This window comes from Leptosomus discolor, chromosome 1, assembly GCF_034619465.1.
Source record: "Leptosomus discolor isolate bLepDis1 chromosome 1, bLepDis1.hap2, whole genome shotgun sequence".
In the NCBI taxonomy this organism is placed as follows: domain Eukaryota; kingdom Metazoa; phylum Chordata; class Aves; order Leptosomiformes; family Leptosomidae; genus Leptosomus; species Leptosomus discolor.
In genome coordinates this window covers 12303720-12325526 of record NC_141391.1, presented here as the reverse complement: position 1 = coordinate 12325526, position 21807 = coordinate 12303720, and the positions used below count along the sequence as shown (strand labels likewise).

The following is a 21807-nucleotide window of genomic DNA, read 5'->3' as shown; positions in this document are numbered from 1 at the left end:
AAGCCCTCCAAGAATCGGTGGGAGGAAGGAAACAATTCCAAGAGACTAGAAGAGCCCAGTCTGCTTCCCTTTATCCAAAGGCAGTTGCAAGACTGGATTACGAAGTATAACAAACAGGCTTTTAAAATTACCAGGGAAAGGCACAACAGGCACCCGTGGTTGGGAATAAAGCCAACTGAAATTAAAAATAAGGTGCAGTTTTAAACTGTGAGGATAATTAATCACTGGAGGAAATGATGAAGGGAAGTGGTGATTTCTCCTGCTTTTCATGTTTTCCACGCAGCACACAATACCCTTCGAAGGGCTGCCACGGCCAAATTGCTCAGCAGAGGAATAACTGAGGGTGCATCCTTGGTGCCAGTTACCGTGTGCAAAGAGATGCAAGGCTTAGCATGCCACAGGAAGAAAGAAGTCTTCGGCCTTGAGCTGTGTTGTGATTAGAGCAGCCATGTGCAGGGGGAAGACCTGGGGTTTTGTCATTGTCTGGTTGTTTACATTATCCAATGACATTTTAATGCATAATCCTGGAATCCAGGAATTCCCACTTACAGGTGAGCATCTGTACCATTGAATTTAACTGGGCTCCCTTCTACATGCATGCTGTCTTTCTTGATGAATCTTTGATTCCTTCCCTTACGCTCAGCTAGCCAGCTTCAAAAACACAGGGAGAGCGTCCCTAAATCCCAAAGCAGCCTAGAGCTGCCTGACTGATGGGGCAGCGGTTCTCCACATGCAGGGTCAGCACTGCTTGGGAAAGGGCTATAAGATGTGCCCCAGAGGGGCTGAGAGGCTGATAGTGATATCTGTGGGTGCTGGACATGCTCTGAGAATAATTACTGGGTGAAAGCTCTCTGAGCACTTGAGCTGGGGCATATATCTATTAGGGCCCCAGTGAGAGCGTGATGCTAAAGTTCTTAGACCTAACTTATGTCCAAACAAGTTCAAGATTGGGCAAAACTCTGGATGTCTAGAGATCTTTAAACCCACATGTCATAGATCTATGAAGGTTAGGTGCCTCTGCAACAAAGCCAAGTAGGGATTTTGAGGAGTCTGGACTTGGGCACCTCTGCTCCACCAATGTCCTTTTTAGTGCCCAAGTGTTCTAAGGAAACCAAGCCCTCGGCTGTAAACCACGTCTGTGGCTATTTGTTCTTCACATTGATACACACGAGTTGGGGGAAGGGAAGCACCTTGGGGTTGTGGGGAACAATTTAGGCCAAAGACACTAAGCCATTCCTTTACTATTTGAAGAATCATTGTATCTGTTCAGAGCAGGGACTGTGATAGTCTTTTAGCTCCCGTCTTCAAGCAATCCCCGAAGGGAATGCTTGCCACTTGCTCTAACCCAATAGCAGGATAAGTCTCAGTTCTTGAGGTCTTTAATCAAGACTTGATACCTTCTGCCAGACGGCTATTAAAACTGAACAGCAGGCACTGCCTTCAGGACAGGTTACTGAGCAAAACACATTCTGCTGCACCATGACAGTCAAATTAGCTTAACAGTTCCTCCTGGTCTAAAGTTCACAGATACATACTTTATGAATAACACCCACCATCACAGGATGATGCACTGATTTCAGGCTGCTGTGATCTCTAGCCCAACAATACTGAATGCCCGACTGCCCAGCTGGGAAGCCAGACTCCCCTGTGAGGTTTGATCTTGAGTCTAAACTGCTTGTAGTGAAGGAAATCATAAACCCGCTCCACAGGGTGCGGACTGAGCCTTGCAGATAAGGAAATGCAATGGTGGGTACTTGGTTACTGCCAGGTGTAGGTCTTAAGAAACTACACAGTAATTATTGTTACTATTTACCCGACCTCCGAGGGAAGCTTAACATTTACGACAAGCTGCTTAAAATATCTGGCTTCTCTGTATACCAAGAGCCAGCTTCTTCCAAGCGCTTTCTCTGACGCCTCGCTGACCCAGTGTGTAACCTACGCAATTGCTGTAGCTCTCTGGACAGCAGTATCTTTGGGGACCTCTTGTGGCCTCTCTTCTAAATTGCATCTTGGGTGAGAACGTTTCCGGGGTAATTTGTAGCTACATCAGAGAGCCTTCTACTTCACATGCCTTCATGTGGATTTGCAGAAGTTCGGTAATAAGATGTATCCAAAAGCAACATAAAACACAAGAAAGGAGCTGCATTTTAAGAAGGGGAATTTAATCTCCGAGCGATGCTCATTCATGCTTTGGCTACTTTACAGAGACAGCAACGAATATACAGCATGTAAAGGAGTTCTCTGTAAGTGGGGCAGGGGACACAACTGACAGTCAGGCTGATGTTGCTAATACATACCTCTGAACAAAGGGAATGACTAGATATTCCCTCTTCCTCCCTCTGCCACTTTTTCTATCCTTCCCCTTCATCCCTACAAGGATCGCAACCCTATCTCCTTAACCCCTTCCTTCTTCCACGGCCATTCCCTCATCCCACCTCACACTGACACCCAAGGCAAGCACTTTGAGGCCATAAAGTGCTGTTTCACATAACTAATACACCACCCTTTTCCAAGCCTCCTACCCCAAGCAAGCAGCCTCTGGGCAGGCTCCTCTGAGATACACAACTTGCAAGTCTGTTCATGAGCTAATTTGTAAGAGAAGACCTGACAGTGCCTCACACCAGTAGATTACAGTTACGGACGCAGTATGCCCCCAGGCCCTCACCCTCCATGTAACCGTCCCCTGGCCTTCCCCCAGGGCCTGTCCCGCCTCCACCGCACCGGCGGGAGCCCTGCGGCCTGCCGAGGGGAGGCCCTGCCCGGGTAGGGCCAGCGCAGGGCCGCGGCCTGGTACCACCTCAGTGCAAGGCCCTCTTCCAGGGCAACGCCGAGCCAGCAGAACGGGCGCCCCAAGTTCCGATCTGGGCTCGGCCGACCCGGGTCTGACGAGGAGCAGGAAGGCGGGAGGCGGCCGCAGGCAGCAACGCCTCCGCCTCTGTAGCCATCATGGCGGCCGCGCTCCCCACCCTCACGTGACAGTCCCGCAGCCCTCTCTATGGTAAGTCCTTCTTCGGCGCCGGCTTCCGCCGTGGTGTGTCTATGGTTCGCGCGCGGTGCCTTGTGGGCGCTTGGCGGAATGATGGTGGTGGCGTAAGGCCTGGTTGCGCAGGGCGGGAGGAGGTCGAGGTGAAGTAGCCGGGGAGGCGGCGGGCGGGTGGGCAGGCGAGCCTGGCCGGGAGTGAGGGATTGCCCGCCCGCCAGCCCGCCCGGGCTGCGGTGGGCTGCCTGGGGGGGAAGAAGGCGGCCCTGGGGCAGGGGGTGTTGGCGGGTCCCTCTGAGGGGACGAGCTGCGGCCGGGGCACGAAGGGAGCCGTGCGGGGCAGCCGGGGCGAGCTGGGGGGCGTTTCTGCGGAGAACGGCGGAGGGTGGCTGGGCCCGGCGGCGGAGGGGCGGCGGGGGGAGCCCGCTGGGCGGAGGCGGGAGCGGCGCGGTGCTGCGGCCCCGCTTCGGCTGCCGGTCTGGGCTTCGGCGGGGCCGGCGCTCCGTGGCCGAGGCAGTGCGGCTCCAGGCCGAGCCCCGACGTGGCTAGTAAGCGCTGAAGAGCTTCTCCAGGGCTGTATTTCAGAAACCTAAGAGGTCAGCGTGACCATCCCTGAGTGGTTTCGGGTTGAGTTTGGGCGCTTTAAGGCCAAACCGAATACAAACCGACTTAGGAGAAGCCGGGACAGTTTCCAGGGGGTCTGTTAAAGCTTCATGAAACTGTGCAGCCACACTGGATTTAGTTCTTCACCTGAATTCTTGAATCCTCCTATTACATATAATTAGCACAAATAGGCTCTGAGAGCAAGTGGCTTTCTTGGATCATGGGTCTGGCAGAGTCTGTGCCAAGAGGGAGCTGAAGTGTCTTGCTGAGCTCCAGCTGACTTGCACAGTGTCACTAAAAAGCGTCAGCAATCCTTGGTTAACGAGCCAAGGCTAGTTACTGGGTCACTTCTTTTTAAAGGTGTTTCTGTCTGTTAATTTTGTTTTCTGAGGAGTAGTTCAGTGACAGAACACAGTCAACCACTGGTGATGTTACTTTGAGTGACAAGTCATTTTATAATCTTGATGCTGAAGTCATGTGTTTTGTGACGTCATTAAAAGTGAAAAAATAACAAATAATGCAAGCGAGCATAAATAACTTTTATTTGTGTATCACAAAAGCATACAAAGCAATACCATGTTATTTTTTTCCTTTTTAGTGTTCTTTAATATGTTCTCTTGTCATCCTTTAACATCCAACCTTCTGGTTGGTAGAACCAGTGCCTTTACCTGTGCAGATGTCTCTCTCTTGTGTCTTACATATCTTTAGTGCGTAATTAACAGATGTGCGTGTCTTGGTGAAGCAGAAGTGAGCATAGTTTCAGATTTGAGATGGCGCTGGTTGATCATGCAGGGGTTTTTGGCATTGGTTAACCATCTTAAACTCTTGGCACAGTGGTTTGGGATTGCAGGGTCTCCAGCTCCTGTCCCGCAGTGCTGAAGGCAGTGCGTGCTGACAGGGTGCCTGCGTGGCTGAGGCTGGTCAGAGTCTATTTCACTCCTTTGCCCCAGAAGAATTGATAGTCGTGATTTGGGCATCAGCTAGCTCATTTTTTGGGACATGCTGGCAGTGTGTGAGTTCCTGCAGTTTCTAGGGGAGAGCTGGTGAAAACTTCTGCATTTGTCTGATCTTTTTTAATTGCACTTTGCTTACATAAGGGTAAAGCTGTCAGCCCTGTGCTACCGGGGAGTCATTAGCCCCAGCCCTTCAGAAGGTTTTGCTGGCCAGCTGGAGCTCTGCGCAGGTCAGTCCCAAAGGCCTGTGCTGCCCCATTAATGGAAGTGCTGTGCCTGTACTGGAGAACTGAACAGGGCCATGACGAGGGCTGGAGCGTTCCAGTTGCGTCACCTTCGTCAGTATTTAATTATCAACACTGTCCTAGGTGTGCTGTGGTCTGTATCAGCCAGCATTTCTGGTGATGATACCTAGGTAGGGTTTGGGAAGCAAGGGGACGGGTCGTTCCCAGTAGGCAGTCAGTTTTGGCTGTCATTTTTCAGGAGGCGAGAGAGTTTAGTTACAAGACTAGCACTTGCCTTAAGGATAGGAGACAGCTTCTGGCTGGTTTATTTACTTTACAAACATAGCTTCATATTCTTGTTAGAATCTGTGTATCATCTTTCAAGCACGTATTTTGAAAATTTGAATAGCTTCTGTCAATAAAAAGCTCCTTAAATTTTGAGGATCATGGACCAGGTGATAGCTGGTATTCTGTAGTGGGACTTGTCATCGCTTCTACAATTCCAGGAACAAAGTAGCTCCTGGGTGAATGTCTTTCACTGGAAGTAGTAGTAACGACTGTTTTTTATCCCTTGATTACGTAGTAGTTAAAATGACGACAGCAGCGAGGCCAACGTTTGAACCTGCGAGAGGAGGAAGAGGAAAAGGTGAAGGAGACTTAAGTCAGCTATCCAAACAATATTCCAGCAGGGACCTTCCTTCTCATACTAAAATCAAATACAGGTTAGTATTGGGTGTTTTGGTCTTATGGCAAAACAGACGGGTAGTGATTTTTTGGTTATGAGCAGTAGTCTGAAATTTTCACAGTAGAGGTTGATGTGCTCGACCCTGAGCAGAGGTTGTGCGGCAGTGCTGAACGAGTGGGCTGGAAGTGGAAGCCTCAAGAGCAGACCTAGGAGATGGAATGTATTGCAAGTCACTGGAGGGGTTTAGTTTTAGTGGTATTTATTGCTGGTGGTGGAAGTGAATCGTCAGAAGGAGGTGAACTTTGGAGACCGAGTATTTCAAGCAGTGGAGTGGAAAGAAAGTTGTCATTGGGACTGGGCCACGGAGGGCACTGTCACTTGCAGAGCAAGACAGGGTAAGAGGAGTGAAGTTGGGCATATCTTAAAAGCAGGCAAACCACATCATGTGTTTGGGAAAGGACCGCTTGGGAAGGGCGTTGTGAGGAGGTGGAGAAGTCATGGAATAGCACTTGGGCAGCAGTACGTGTTGGAAGGGCTGATGTTAAACACTGCTGCTGGTTCATGCAAGTCCTGGGAGAGGAAATTGCTTTAATCGGTGAGAAAGATAGTAGGATCTTAGGAATATTTTCTTCTGTTTGAAATGCATAATAAATCTTTGTTGTCATTTTGAAAGATTAAATGAACTCTGGAGTGAATGTGATATAGATAGCTAGGATTTAAATTAAATGTGTCAGCCTAAAAATATTCTTTTTATCTAACTAGTGTTACTCTTGTCACTGAAATTACTGTCAAGGTTTTATGTTTGCACTTTTTCGTGTAGATGTTTACACTTTCACCTCTTCCCTCCTGCCCCTTTGGTTTTTAGGACTATGCATGGCTAAGGGAGTTGGGGTGTTTTGGAGAATACCAAAATCAACAGCACAAGAAGTGCTGTCAAATGCATTTTGTTGTTATGGGAAAAATTGCTGGTGGTTTGTTTCTTTAAACAAAAGTGGGATTTGGAACATCAGTCTGTTGCTTTGAAAGAAGTCCATGGGGACAAATATGTACAGGAATAAGCGATGTATGTTTTAACAAATCCCTCCGTGGGTGTGAGAGAGAGGTGGAGGGGCTTTGAGTGTCTCCCAAGTACCTAACCCAAAGTTGTCTGTGTTAAATTGCCAGGACTGCATCACTGCAGGAAAAATTCAGTGTTTCAGTCCCATTCATGTTTGCTTGAACGATACAGCTGCAACTCCCCCCAAACCCTGTATGAGGGTTCAGGTTTTTAATTACAAAAGCAAATGAAATATTTCATCATAAAGACAGGCTGTGTGTACAATGTATTTGTAATAGCTCAAGTCTGGGTTTCTTCCAGGCTCTCTTATTTCCAGCACTGGGTTCACAGAAAGGTGAAAGGAATTGCTGCTTGGTTTTGTTCATTAGTTCTTTTCAAGATTTCCACAGAAGATTCAGCACATTTTAGGTGGAATGTAGTATGACTTAAATATAAATAGTCTGTTGCTTTTGGGCAATGTGTGTTATATAAAAGAGGGAACACCGTGTATTTGCAATGTATTTCACTAAAGCTGGTGTTCTGCCTGTTCTCCCAACTCTTTTTTTTTTTTTTTTTTTTTTTTTTTTTTTTTAAATGGTTATGGGAGATTATCTGTTGGAGAGGATGTCTATTGGAGAGGAAAAGGTTCGTGAAAAGTATGTTCTAGTCTTGATCTTACCTGTAAGCCTTAGAGACTCAGTTTGCAGCAGCAACTTTGGATGATAAAACATTGAGGGTTGTTGACCATAATGCTTGTGGATGTCTGCTAGGACACTGGGCTTGGACTGCTGGGAACAGAAGATGTAGACATAGCTACAAAAGGTAGATGTAATCATCCTGGGTTTGCAGGAATTTATGTAGGGTCTTTTAATTCATTCGTGAGCCACTGGGAGGAGCATGTGTGTGTGGCGCTGCGCGTCTGCGTGTGTGTAATGCGTGCAGAGAAGGGGGCTGGTGAAGAGCAAATGTCTACGTGGTGCCTGCTTCTGATTCTCTGTACTTGCCTGTTCACCCCAGGATTTATTGGCCTCCTTGAAAAAATTGCTCCCAGCTGCAGACCGTCAACTTCAGCTTTTCTTTCCCCCCCCGCTCATGTCCTTTTAGACAGACCACTCAGGATGCTCCTGAAGAGGTGCGTAACCGTGACTTCCGAAGGGAGCTGGAGGAGCGGGAACGGGTTGCTGCAAGAGAAAAGAACAGAGACAGACCAACCAGAGGTAAACACAAAGAAACAAAAGTATTAATACCTTTGTGCGGTGTTGCTCTTGCGCAAAACTTGGCGTTGTAAGAAGTTTGTGGGTTGCAGATGGCATGTCATGAGAGTAGCATTCAGGGTATTGGTCTGATAGTTCAGAGCTGTTGACCTGCAAGGGAATGTCCCCTGGCTTTCCTGCTGGCTTCATGCTAGCACAAATCCAGGCCAGCCAGTAGAAGAGCATGGACCATCATGCAGGGCAGCTGGTACAGTATGCTTGTAGTGAATTGGCAGCAAGTATGTACAGCTAATAAAGGGCTTTTTTTTTTTGTACTTGGACAAACAAGACAGGAAGGAGAAGGGGGATGACTCATCTGCTAGTGTTACAGCACCAGTGTAACAATAAATCCGTTTTTGAAGTATGTGATTCTGTTCAAATATAATGAAGTGATCATTAAAAGGTAAACCAAAGGTTTTTTTGAGAAATACTCAGTTTTAATATTAAGCTTGACAGAATTTAGGTACTTTAGGTTTAGATGTAAAGGTGTTGTGGGGCTTTGAAACTCACAAACAAAAGCAGATGTGGTTTGGAGCAAACTAGCCAACAGTAATGATTTGGGGTGGTCCTCAATGGGAACCCTCCAATTGGATATATAGAGTAAGGGCATTTCTCCACAGCTTTTTCTTCTGCTGTTCTTTCTTCTTGAAGTAATGACTTCAAGAAACTTCTGGAGGCCAAATTGTAAGTTTGAGGATGTTATTGCATCCTTTGAGGATACCTACAGGGCAGGAATTCTCATGGACATAAGACTGAGAAGTGAGGAAAAACTAAGCATAAGCTTGTATCTCCTGCTCTAATGCAAGACAAATTATGAAGATTTTTGCTTTCTGACATTAGATGGTGTCAAATGAAGTGACTTAGTCACTTTTTTTTTTTTTTTTTTAAATCTTATGCCATAGAACACACAACATCATCTTCTGTGTCTAAGAAGCCTCGGCTAGATCAGATTCCTGCAGCAAATCTTGATGCAGATGATCCTCTTACTGATGTATGTATCTTTTTTTTCTGTCTCGTTTCCTTTCATTGTCCTGCCTTCAGGATTTGCTGTTAATAGAATATGTACTTTTAGGTCTGCTAAAGATTTAAGACAGGTTCCAATGTATCTTCGTTTTACAGTTACTCTACTGTGGTGGAAGTCCAGAGTGGTTCAGAAGTTTCTGGTCCATGATGTTCTTGAAAAGCACAAAATCTGGGAAACTGAAAATACCACTTAGAAGTACGGGGAATGGGTGGCTTTTTAGACACAGTCAGCTGCTGGGTTAGTTAGGATTCCCCAAAGGTAGAAGTGTTGAGATACACTGTAGCTGTCTGCATGAGCAATGGGTTCTTGCTCTTGGCTCTTCTCCTCATGCTGACATCTGGGAGTTAGGTCTAAGGCTTGACAATAAGCTCAGGTTTTGTAAATCCTGTTATATTTGGTCCCAACAATGTTGGATGGAGTGTTTGGGCACACTACTATGTGTCAAGGGAGGTGATTCTCCCCCTCCATTCTGCTCTGGTGAGACCTCACCTGCAGTGCAGTATCCAGCTCTGGGGCCCCAGCGCAGGAAAGCCATGGACCTGCTCAGGTGGGTCCAGGGGAGGGCCACGAAGATGCTCAGGGGGCTGGAGCACCTACCCTGTGAGGACAGGCTGAGAGAGTTGGGGTTGTTCAACCTGGAGAAGAGAAGGCTTCGGGGAGACCTTATTGCAGCCTTCCAGTACTCAAAGGAGGCCTGCAGGAAAGGTGAGGAGGGACTCTTGATCAAGGAGGGTCATGATAGGATGATGGGTAACTGTTTCAAACTGAAAGAGGGTTGACTTAGATCGGACATAAGGAAGAAATTCTTTACTGTGAGGGTGGTGAGGCACTGGCACAGGTTGCCCAGAGAAGCTGTGGCTGCCCCCTCCCTGGCAGTGCTCAAGGCCAGGCTGGATGGGGCTTGGAGCAACCTGGTCTGGTGGAAGGTGTCCCTGCCCATGGCACGGGGATTGGAAGTAGATGACCTTTACGGTCCTTCCCAATCCAAACCATTCTGTGATTGTATGATTATAATGACTTAATGTTACAATGATTAGAGAGTGATTGGGAACAGCCATTCTCTAGAATCTGTCAGCTACATCGCGTTTGAATTATAAAAAATTAATTGCAGTCATCTAAAAAGCACAAACATCTTTTTGTCTTGACTCCACTGTACAAGAGCAAACAAACCGTTTCTATTGTATTTGCTGCTGCTGCAAGCACCCAAGTCCTTCAGAAATCAGCCAGCAGCAAATTGCAGCCTTAGCTGGGCAGACCAGGGCTGTTTTTATTAAATTAAATGAACGAGCTGCTCATTGTTTCCATTTGTTGCTATTAGGAAGATGACGAAGATGAGGACTTGGAAGACAGTGATGATGATGACACTGCAGCTCTTCTGGCTGAACTGGAAAAAATCAAGAAAGAACGAGCTGAGGAACAGGCTCGAAAGGTAAAATCTCACCCATTAAAGAGCATCTGTTGATTAAAACTGGTGTGCCTTAAGTACTTGGGATGAGTGAGAACTGGTAAACAAAGTAAGTGCCCTTCAGAACTCAAGTATGACCGATTTGCTCTCTTGTCTCATAATTGTCGTCAAGACTGTTTTGTTTAGTAGACATACTGAACATTTTACTCACTAAAACATTTTCTCCACTTTCCCAGCACTTTGTAGAGGCAGTGAGCGAAGATAATCTTGCTTTTCATGTGCAAGTTGTTCTCAAGACAGCTATCGTACCAGACTATATAGTGGCATTAGTGAGCTTCATACTATCCAGTGTAATTTCCTTTGTTAACTAACTTATGAAACAAGAAATATTATTTTTATTTATGAAATAAAAATATGTGCTTTTTATGCTTTTTCTTGTGGTTGCGAGTTTTATACAGTGGTTGCGAGTTTTATACAGTAGTTGCTCTTTCACAGCATTGGTGCTGTCTTGCCTTGGCAAGAAGCACCAGCTGTAAGACCAGAACTATTTTCATGTGATTATACACAGGCAAATTTATTTGAAAAAAGTCCCTGCAAAAATGAATAATAATATGGCAGTCTTGTCAGCACTTGGAAAGTCAGCTCACGTGTAGCCTTCATACCTCCCTGTGGTCTTTCTCTCTACAGACAGAAACACCATGTTCTGCCCTTGAAAGGGGAGGGAAGTTGCTGTAGTTAGAGATTGTTTTCCTGTGAGCGGGATCAAATCCTGTGCCATTGGCTCCCCCACCTCCTTGTGTAAGTGAGATAGTTCAGATGGAGTGCGTTAGCGAAATCCCTCGTTGATAAATGGAGTTCTGGGGACTGTCTCTGGGAATGGGCTGCGTTGTCAAACTGCTCAGCACTGAGGATGAACTGTGCTGGCTCTAACGTTGTATTGCAATAGAGTTCAGAGTCGGTGTATTTCATCTGCGCTACTGAAGTGCTTTGCCTCTGGTGGTGCAACAGAAGTGGTGGATATGTGCAGCATTCTCTCTTCTGCTTTTAGGAGGTGCTTTCTTTTTTTGAGTAGGGCTTGAATCGTTTCAGGGCTTTCAAACAATGTTGCGTGTTTCAGTTTGAGTGGTTTTGTGTGGTTTTATAAGTTAGATTCTCCAGTAGTTGAAAAAAACCAAACCAAACCCAAAAACTCAAAGCAAACAAACAAAAAACCCAACTAAACCCCCGCAAAAAACAAGCCACCTGTATAAAGTCATCTGAGATGTTTTTTAGAACGTGATAAAAAAAAAAAACCCACATACTGATCAGGAGGCTAAGCGAAGGCTGCTGTGACAACTTAATGTTTTGATTCCTCTGAACTACTCGTAACGTTTCCTGTAGCTTAACACACACGCTTATAGTTTAGTGTTTTTCATGAGTGCTCTCCAGTGGAGTCAACTGGCAGTGAACAGGGCACAGCATCTAGCAGACACCAGGGACAGCCAGGAGAGAGAGAATGATGTTTTAACTGCTGTAGGCAGCAATGTAGTGCTTCCCTCCTCTTGGCTAACGATAGAGAAATTTACCTTTAGAATCAACAAGGCCTGTAAAACCAGTGAGGTCTGCGATTTTGGAGTGATGTACTTTGGAAGGCTAACAGCTGTACCGTGCTGCCTCAGTGCAGAAGTTTTGCTGCGGAAGGCTGTTGATACTTGATTGTCCATCTGGCCTGTGAGTGGTCTTCTGCATTAAAGTGTGCCTGAAAGTGTCTCTCTTCTCTTTATTTAGGCATTTGAAGCACATCACGCAGCAGTGAAATTGTGTTCTGCAGTAATAACATGGTGAAAATTACTTAAAAACACTGGCAACAATTGTCCCATGTATTCCTCTGTGAAACGTGCTAAACTACAAGGATAGCAGTGTGTAGGAAAGAGTTCTGCTTCAGCTGTGCTTGGGTAGTGCTTAAAATGAAAGCTTAGATCCGTGTGGATTTTTCATTTTGCCTGATGGTTGAAATTATACATCTAGGTTAAACAGCATGACTCGTCACGTTTCTGTGTAGAAAACTTGCATGAGGAAAATAGTGGTAGTAAATTGCAGCACAGAGAACCAGGTGCATGCTTCTCTGTTCGTGTGTAGAAGGTGGGAATATTACTGTCTCTGAAATTCTTATTTTGTCACTAGAGGGTGCTAAAAGCTGTGAAGTATGTAGTGTAGCACTTGTTTTGCTGTCTCTTAACTGGTATTATTTTTTACCTTCATGGATGTTCTCCTTCCCCCAGAAGCAGGGTCTGTAATGTCCAATACTACGTGCATACTGAATACGTGCACGCTTGTCTGAAATGAATACGTTTGTTTCTTCCTAAAAATTAGTAAACTAAGGAAACTAAGACTATGTTGAGGGAAAAAGTAAAAACCAAGGTGGGGCGTAGCCTTGGAAGGAGCCTTTAGGGGTGAGGATCTCCTTAGGAAAGAGATCCTTATATTGGCTTTAGGGGTGCAGTCTGTTTAGATTATGCCTTGTTTTCCATGGCTTTGAAATAAGGTGTTACTGACAAAGCATTTTATAGCCATTTTATATAAATCCCTTTTCCCTTCAGATATGTGGGATTTCATATTATTATGTATGGCAAACGGTAATTTAAACCTGATTTTGTAAATAAACTGGTGTTAGTCATCCAGCTGACTTCAGGGTAACATCTCATGGAATGTCTGAATTGTCAGGTCGCTGTTAGTCCTAATGCACGTGCAGGGAGGGCTTGTCTGCTGAAACGCTGCTGCCCCTGGGAGGCAGCGTGGGTAAACCAGGGGCAAGGCAAAGGGAACAGCAGAGTGGATGCCTGTTGGCTCTTCCACGCATCGTTCTCAAATCTCTTTGTTGTTATGCAGACAGGTTAACGTGTCTCTGCATCTTCTTGGAACGTGCCAGGGTCTTAGCAAGATGAAGTGGGTAACATACAGTAATATATCCCGGATTTGTGCCATATGTAATATTTTTCCTGATACTTTAGTTATTTTGAGTTATTAAAATGCTAGTCCAATTATTTCTGAGACTTTAAATAAAGGAAACTGTATTTTTGTTAACTGTTCTCAGTCATCACTTTGCTGTCCAGTATTTAAGTTGCCATGAAAGGAGGACTGCTTCTTTTGAAACCCATCTCTGGTGAGACAGCAGTTAAATAAAAAAAAAAAAAAGATAATCTGCTTTTTTTTTCGACTCATCATGCTCTCTGTTAACTTCCCTTATGTGGTAATACCAATTTCCACAGAAATTCTCTAACTCTATGACAAATATTAGTATTAAGAGGTTCTAACTTCCTTCACACTGATATTTCCCTGTAGTCTGTGAAGCAAATAGTTTGTCAATCAAATAAGCGGTTCCTGTCAAAGCTTGTTAACTTCTCAAAATGCTTAAATTCCCTTGAATTCTGTAGAAACATTAAATAAATAGTATGAATGTTTTTAAAAACTGATTGAGCATGGGAGTCCTCCTGACTTTTCTCACACCCTCCACAGTTTTAATCTCTTGAGTTGTATCTAGTAGACACTAAGCTGATCAGGAAATTTTAGTTTTGAAAGCTATTTCTGTGGAATAATTCTACGTCTGTCTTAAACTGTACAAACACTAGGTCTGCTGTCCATGTGAACTATCCACAGATAGGTTTCATGGAAACATTTCAATATTCCAAATTCAGCATTACAGTCCTCTTGGTTTTCAATTTGCAAGCACTTCCTTAAAAGGTAAATTGAAATAATTAAAAACAAACCTCAAACCAGTGAGCAGCTGAACGAACATGTGCAGTTCCAGCAAAGCTGTTTTAACATCCCGTCGTTCTGTGCTTCTCTGAGAGCAGATTTAAAGTTTTTGGTTTGTTTTTCTTAACGGTTTTATTTCACCAAGTGTTTCTCTATAACTGAATGTATTACTTTACCAGTGGTCTAAATAGATCTTAGCTCTGTCCTGTGTTTTAGCCATGTCATGGACTTTCAAATAAAACGTTAGAAATGTTTCTAAAACATTAGGAGATGAATCTTGATAGATATTAACCTTTTCACTTAAATGTTAAGGGTCTGACTAAAACTAGAATATCAAATCAGTTATTAAGAAGGAATTTCAGGAAAGAGGCAAAAGCAGATGGCAGAGTATGTTCCTTCATTAAAAGTTTGAGACATGCTAGCAATACTTACCCTTGCCGGCAACTAACCATAATGTCTCCTCCCTTGAGGGCAAAATGACAGCAAATCTGTGTGTAGACACTGCGGTTGTGATTAGTCTGTGCTCTTATTTTTTTGAAGTTTCAGTCAGTTATTAGAATCGCTGTATTGCATAGAGTTAGTAATTTGCATAGGATCAAATAACTGTGGTGGATCTCTGCATTATTAAGTTTCTTTCCCTGCTGCTAAAGGCAGTCATAGTTTGTCATTCAAAAATTAGCATTTAAATAAGGTTATGTGATTTTATTTTTTTAATTATTTTTTTTTTGGCCTTCAATGAAACATGGGTATTTCAGGTTTTCTTTCAGCTACTCAACATCTATAAAAAGTGAGTAGGATAATTTACTTTAATACAATGGAGTCATTTCAAGAATTTCAGCACTTTCTGTGAAAGTAATCTTGCTTTGTGCCAAGGGCAGAAACTATACTTAAAAAAAAAAAAAATAACCATGGTAACAATAATGTTTTTCTTTCCTTTGCGGTCAGAAACAAATATGCCAGGGGACTGTTATTCTTACAGCAAGATAAGGAGTAATTGTTTAGTTAAGGTTGTATAGTTTTGTCAGCCTTCTTTTTTTTCCCCCAGCTGTGATGCCACATGGTGAGCTCGGTTGTAGAGTGAGGGCCTGCTGTGAGATCCAGTTCACGTAGCAGCGTCGCCATCTGCTCCCTCGGGGTATGGGACTCCCTCTGCCAGTCCGGTCTTAGTCCCCACGCCGTCACATTCCTGTTCTGTTGCCTCTGACGTGGTGGTTACAACATGGTTGATGTCTGATTCATCTCTGCAGATGGTTGGTGCAGCTCGCTGCCACTGAAAAGCGCAGCGCTGCTGCCTTGTGGCGTTGGAATCGTCTGTAGCGTGGGTTTTTACTCGAGTGGCTTAGGAGGAGTTGTGCAAATAGGCGTTATTTTAGAAAGGGTGGAGTGAATACAGATGTATTGTTTTCCCCCCTAGGCCTTTCTTCTGTTGTGGGTTTGCTGTATCCGTGGTGTTTTAGCTTAATAAGCCTTTGTTCCACCACACAAAAGAACAATGTAGGCTTTGGAGCAACTGGGGCCGCTCATTTTGTGAACAGCTGTGCTTGATCGTGCCTCAGAGGTGTGAAGCTCAGACAGCTCTGAAGGTTATGTCTGGTCTGTTTGATTTGATGCAATCCATGCTCCATCGCCTGGAGTGTCCCAGCTTTCAGCGGAAGAGTGGACAGTAGAAGATTGATGTGGAAAATTCTGAAATATAAGGAAAACCTCTTTTGGCTGGAGGTGAGCGATTCTGCAGGTCTGGCCAAAATGTATAACTTAGCTAAAGTGTAAATGTCAACTTCACACCACTGTGTGGTATACCTAGTATTTCCTCCATGTCATGTCTCTACGATACAAAACTTAGTAAATTAGCTTTTTTTTAAAAAAAACTTGAATACCTTCTTTGGGGGGTTTTAGTGAAGCTAAATAATACCAAAAATCTTCAAGACTAATTTTCGGAATTAGCTTCCTAAAATTTGTAGCAAATCTGTTGAAATGTCATCGAACCCAGAACAGTTTTGAACAACTGAACTCCATAAACAAATTGCCATGTGAGCTGGGTCTTTGTGAAGTGGCTAAAACTGGTGATGCCTCGCTCACTATATCTGGTCCCTGTTTGCTTTCGGACTCTCGTCTGTTGATCTTTAATGGGAAAGATAAGCTTACGCAGTTTCTTGCTACTTCTCGTTGTTCTGCCTCTGTGGGTCTAAAAGAAAGCAGGGTTCTGTTTGTGAACAGAGCTGAGAAGCAGCGAAGGGTCACACAAAGTACCCAGGGGCTCTGCAGCGTCTCTTGACTGTGAAGATGGAAAATCCATGTTTGAAAATGAGATTCATGGTTGTTTTCCGTAACTGTTGTCGCTATAAAACAACGTTTGACAACTTCTGTCAGCATTATGTTCATAATTGGTTTTAATAATTTAATAGGTGCAAAAGTAAAATGTAATAATTTGAAATTCCCAAGATTGCCCCTGCTACTTCTTTTAATTATAGTGCAGTTTTTGCTACCCTCCACTCCTCTGGATTTGTAGTTGACTTGAGTCAATGTAGTTTTTTGCTAGCAATTAGAAGTTATAGACAGAATTCAGTTGAACTTGAACTACCAAGTTGTTGGGCTCAATGTACAAGTTATGTATCCCAGCTTCTGTGGAGATGCAGGCAGTAGAGCCTGGAGCCTGGCTGCTCTCCTGTGTGTGTAGTTTGGCATGAGCAGAATTCTCTAGATCTCTGCTAAGGTGTGAGCTCAGGTGCCTACAAGCGGATGTCCAGATGTAGCTGCCTTAATCTGGACCTAAATCCTGCTCTTAGTCTTACGCTACTGCTTATAGGGTAACGCTTCTTAGAAGTGTTATTTCAGTTTTTATTTTATTCCCCCTCCTGCCCACACATGCACATTTTATCCCTTCAGTCTGATGATGCTTTTTTCATTATCAGAAGGCGAACTATGTCAGGCTAATTGAGGCTGAAGGTTATTAAGTGGGTTATGTAAAGCTGATAGAAGTTCGGTGGTGCCTAACACGTCTTTTAAAAGTCTTATTATAGAAAAATTAAACGTGCATCTGTGTATAAGAACACTGGAACACTGTACACATTTTTTTTTTTTAATGATTCTTAATACTGGCTTTATTTTCCTCTAGTGATTCTGACTGTTCACAATTCAAATAACTGTCTGAGTGCTTTTCACTCCTTTCCTGTTCATGCACGGTAGAGGATGCTGGAACCATCAGCTTTGTAGGAACGGTTGAGATTAAATCTAAAAGGGGGGAAGGGAGGGAAGAAGAAGTGTACTTCCCCCCAAAAGATGCTGACTGACTCCAGTGGACTTTTGACCATTGAAGAAACATTGTATGTGGAGTGCGGTGTAGTTCTGTATAGTCAATGGTGTGTGGATGCACTGTCATGCGTCATAAAAAACCAGCGTGAGACAGTTGTGTGTGCTCCAGGCGAGGGGGTGCGCGGTGCGCAGGTTCAGTCACTTCGGGTCACGGCCATGGTTCATAGCTGAGAAGTTTGAGGGCGAGACTGTGCCATGCTCTGGTGCCACCTGCAGCAGAGTTCCCCTGGAGTCCAGCTCTGGAAGGCAAAACTGCTGCGTCCGTTTGCGTGGGGGGGACTTGGAAGAAGTTCTCCCTACAGAAGCATTTTTCAACAGGGGAGTTACTGGTTTCTTACAACGCTCTTATGAGTGCTGCCTCCCCTTGAGTATAGTCCGGTGTGGATTTCTGCTTTGCACCGTTCTTATTTGCTTTTAACATTTGTCGCAGACCTCTTATTTTCTTCAAAGTCTCACTTTTAATGGGGCGTCGGAGATTAAATTTAATGATGCAGAGCCCACATCATTTTGGACAACACAGAGAACGCTTCACATGCTTGCATCCTGTTGTACATTTGCTCAATGGTCTTAAACAGAAACTGATCACTCCTCAGGAGGTACCTCAGCACCAATACTGATTTTTTTCACTCGTACCAGTATCCTAGATTTGGCTGTGTGGTTGTCTGAGGGCTGCTTGGCCTCTGGTGGGAATGAACACATGGCACAGACTGCAGTGAGTCAGGTTTCACTGCGGTTGGCTCCTCCGTGTTACGGGGAAGGAAGATGGTAAATTAAAGCTTAGCATGCTGTGCAGAAGAAGCTCCGTACATTTCTTGTCTGTAATCCACAGAGGAAAGAGATGTGTAATTTGAATTTGTGTTTCTAATATGGGGGGAAATTGCTGTTCCATATCAACTATTTTTGCTCTCTGTTTCCTTATTTACTGGGGAGATAATAACAACTGAAGTTGGAATGCAAATGTTGGATTTAGAGCTATGTTTGAGAATGAAAAACTTTAGTTTACTTGTGTTAATAACTTTTAACTCTGCAGTTTGTGTTAAAGCTCCATGGATACAGCAGCAAGGGCAAGCTTTGCCTACACACATGTTTTAATAACAGGGCTTGTCCTGAAGCTGTGCCGTGCTTTTAAGCAGTATGCCCTCTTGGGGAGCTTTTCCCATCCCAATGGAAACTAATTGCAGCTGCTTCTAAATCTTATTTGTGAGAAGCAGTGTAATGGTAGGTGTCTCTTTCATAACTAAAACTGGGGTAGATTTTGAAAGGTAAAACCTTTACTAGTGATCCTGCATCATCTGGTATTGCTATGAATGTTACGTTGGTATTGCTCTTAAGAGGGTTGGAGTGTTTTATAGGAATATTCCACATACCTGATCAGTCCAATTGAAAAACATTATAAATTGTAGATAGTTTTAGTAATATGTCACTTAGTATTGATTAAATGTTTGAAGCGAGAGAACTCTGGCTAGTATCAGCGTTCAAGTTTAGCACTTAAAGCTTGCAAACGCTGTCATCAAGAAAAACATTTCCTCTCCTGGGGTCCGATAGCAGCCCTCAGCCACGAATTTTCTGCAGTTTGGAAAAAACCCCAAACCTCATGATGCCTCTGTCTTTAGTTTATACCACTCTTAAAAGCCAGGGCTTGAGTCTCCTGCAGCACTGATGAGACTTGAGTGCATTTTTTAACTAGAGTGTCTTCAGACCACCCTTCAGCATACAGGGAGGGGGAGACCTAGTTAGTAATCCAAATTAGAGAAAATTTTTTTTTTCCCTTCTGGTACTTTGATCAAAGAGCAATCCTTGTAATACGTTTGGAAGGTTGTGGGTAAATATGTTGGTGTAAAATGAGTATTAAGTATTCGTTTTGAAGTCTGTGAATGTTTGAGTCACTAAATATATTAAAACAGCTTGGAAGCATGGGCAGTGAAGCCTACTAGTGCAGTGCTTCACTTAGGCTTGAGTTACATGTGTTTGCTAGTACAGGGAGAAAATTTTTCTGATCCTTAATATTGGAAGTCTTAAATAGTCTTATGACATCCACTGCTCAGGGTTTTTTTTAATTGGTCCCTAGGGAAGTTGTAGTTGTAAAACCCAAGCAAATTGCTGAAGATGATAGAGAAGTCTCAACGTGCTTTAAGGTTTCTTCCACCTAATGAATATTGTATAATGTATTCTCTTTACTCGTGAGGGTGAAGAAAATCTTTTAATCTGTATACAGTTTTTAATATAATAAATATGTAAATGGTAAAGCTAGAATTTAACTGAATAATTGATGTAAGTAGAGCAGATATGAGTGTTGCTAGATTGACAGTTTATTAGCAACATTAAGCTCTTTAGAGTGTCTCTGCTTCTGTCCTTATTCTGCTCATATGCAAGTGTCAAATGCTCCGAAAAGCCTGAGCTAGGAATTAAAGCTCTATCTATGCGGGTGTTCACAGCTAAATAATGTTTGTCTCTACCAACTAGGTGAGAAAAATGGCCCAGAAAATAATGTATCACTTTCTGGTTCTCAGGAACAAGAGCAAAAGGCTGAAGAGGAAAGAATTCGGATGGAGAACATTCTGAGCGGTAACCCGCTGCTGAACCTTACCGGCCCCGCACAGCCTCAGGCGAACTTCAAAGTGAAAAGGAGGTACTGGGCAGCCTGTGCTGCGATACCCGTCCTCTCCTGACTCTGTCTGGAAATGTCATCAGGGCCTCGGTTTTTACTTCCTTCCTTGGCTCTTGTCACAAGCAGAGTAATGTAGGATGGGGATACTGATGGGGTACTGATTGTCTGGTGCACTTCTCTGAAGAACTCATCCTGCTCTTTGTGTTTAAAAAAGAGAGAAAAAGAGACTGAGAATTGTGTTTGTCTGACAGTGGTCCCGTTAGTTTTTGTTTCGTTATGAACAGAGTTCCTCAGGAAATTTGACGTTATGCTCCCCTTTAAAAACTATCTGGTTTGGGGGTTTTTGTTTCTTTGTTGTGTTTTTTTTTAGTGTAACTAGAGTTAATAAAGAACAGCCTTTTTCTGAATACCATTCTTGTATTCTGTTGTGTTTATCAAAATTAGGGCCATTAGATTCAAGGTTTTTTTCTGCTCTGTTCAAATGGTCATTATTTTCTGTAAAGGTACAATAACGTTTGATCTACCGATGCTCTTCTCGCTTCTAACTCGGGAGCCCATAGGAGACGGTTTGGATTAGAAAAGTAGATCTCTCCTTCTTAAAGGTGGAAGTCTAATCCTAATGACTAGTTGTTCGTAGTACGTTTAAATAGGAGGGCCAAACTTTGTTTATATGTTTTTGTAAGTTGCACCTAATTCTCATACGAGCTTACTGAAGTTAAAAACTTTTGTTTTCAGGTGGGACGATGATGTTGTCTTCAAGAATTGTGCCAAGGGGATAGACGAAACAAAAAAGGACAAAAGATTCGTGAATGATACTCTGCGATCAGAATTTCACAAAAAATTCATGGAAAAATACATCAAGTAGTACAGTTTTATGTGCGGTGGTGCTGGAGGACTTGGAAGGTCATGGTTATTCCCTCCCTCTCCCTCAGAATTCAAGGCTGAATACTTGGTCATGAATTCCCAAATGCTTTTCCAAGATCACCAACAGCTTCCTAATTAGTCATTGCTATGTATCTGGAATTTCTGCTCCTACAATATGTTTCCCTTTTCAGTTTTAATTAAATCGGTTTGTGTTTCATGCGTGTTTTTCTGCTCACGTGCATTTACTTTTACTGGCCGCCTTGTACATGACGGAGGAGAGAAGCTGGTTTGGAACAAATACTTCTAATTGTTTAAATTGCTTTCCAGAACAACCTGTATTTGTAGTGATGGTGGTTTGTAACTTGTGTAACTTACGTAAATGTCAGTATTATCAAAGGTGGGGAATAGCTGAGTATGATAAGCAGTGTGAACTGAAAAGAGCTGTACTTTCTGTAGCAAACTGGACTTCCTCTTAATAGCTAGTTAGAAACTTGGTTAATAATCTTCCTTTTTCAATTCTTCTTACTGTGAACCAAGTTGTGGTTTGGTGGGGTAGCTCCAAGTTCTTGGCAGCCCTGCTTTCTGGGCTGGCTTGGCTCAGCACTTCTGGAGCAACACCATGTAATGCTTGGGGGGGTGTTGAGAGGGAAATGCTCTGTGGAACCGTGGGGTTTTTTTCCCTCCATAATAAACCCTTGCAGTGCTTGGTCCCTCAGCCACCAGCACGAGGCTGTGAGTCTGCGTGTGTGTAGTTCAGTAGTAATAGTGTTGTCAGAAACTTGCAAGTGAGTGTTTTTTATTAAACGAGTGATCTCTTCAACATACCGTAGTGCACTTTGTTTACTTCTCAAATGTCCATTTTAACACTTACTAGGACTGTATAAAATGTGAATGACTGAAAAAAAAAAAAACCCAACCCTCAGTTGTGAAGGAATTTCCCACCCACCCCCACCCCATCTTCTGTCATCTTGGTTGCATTTGAAATCTTGGCCAAGTGATGCACTGGATGTGAGCCTAACATTTGCAAAATGTCGTAGTTACCTCTCTGTCTAGAAGGCTGCAGTAGCAGAGCTCAGATGTGTTTTTGTAAAATTGTTGCCCTTTTCCTTCCCAACGTTAAGCTCC

The 21807-nt window shown here is 43.6% G+C and overlaps 1 protein-coding gene across 2 annotated transcripts; it reads left to right on the top strand.

Moving 5' to 3' along the window:
• The first annotated feature begins 3044 nt into the window (after positions 1–3044).
• Positions 3045–21504, top strand: CWC15 (CWC15 spliceosome associated protein). 2 transcript variants are annotated; one of them, XM_086481732.1, is made up of 7 exons: positions 3045–3126; positions 5347–5482; positions 7586–7698; positions 8637–8725; positions 10077–10187; positions 19721–19839; positions 20554–21504. In XM_086481732.1, the coding sequence occupies exons 2-7, from the start codon at positions 5352–5354 to the stop codon at positions 20681–20683; spliced, it is 693 nt and encodes a 230-aa protein (XP_086337858.1). In that variant the 5' UTR covers positions 3045–3126; positions 5347–5351; the 3' UTR covers positions 20684–21504. The 2 variants fall into 2 exon arrangements, with proteins under 2 accessions (XP_086337858.1, XP_086337857.1); XM_086481731.1 differs by having other exon boundaries at positions 5344–5482.
• The last annotated feature ends 303 nt before the right edge of the window (positions 21505–21807 follow it).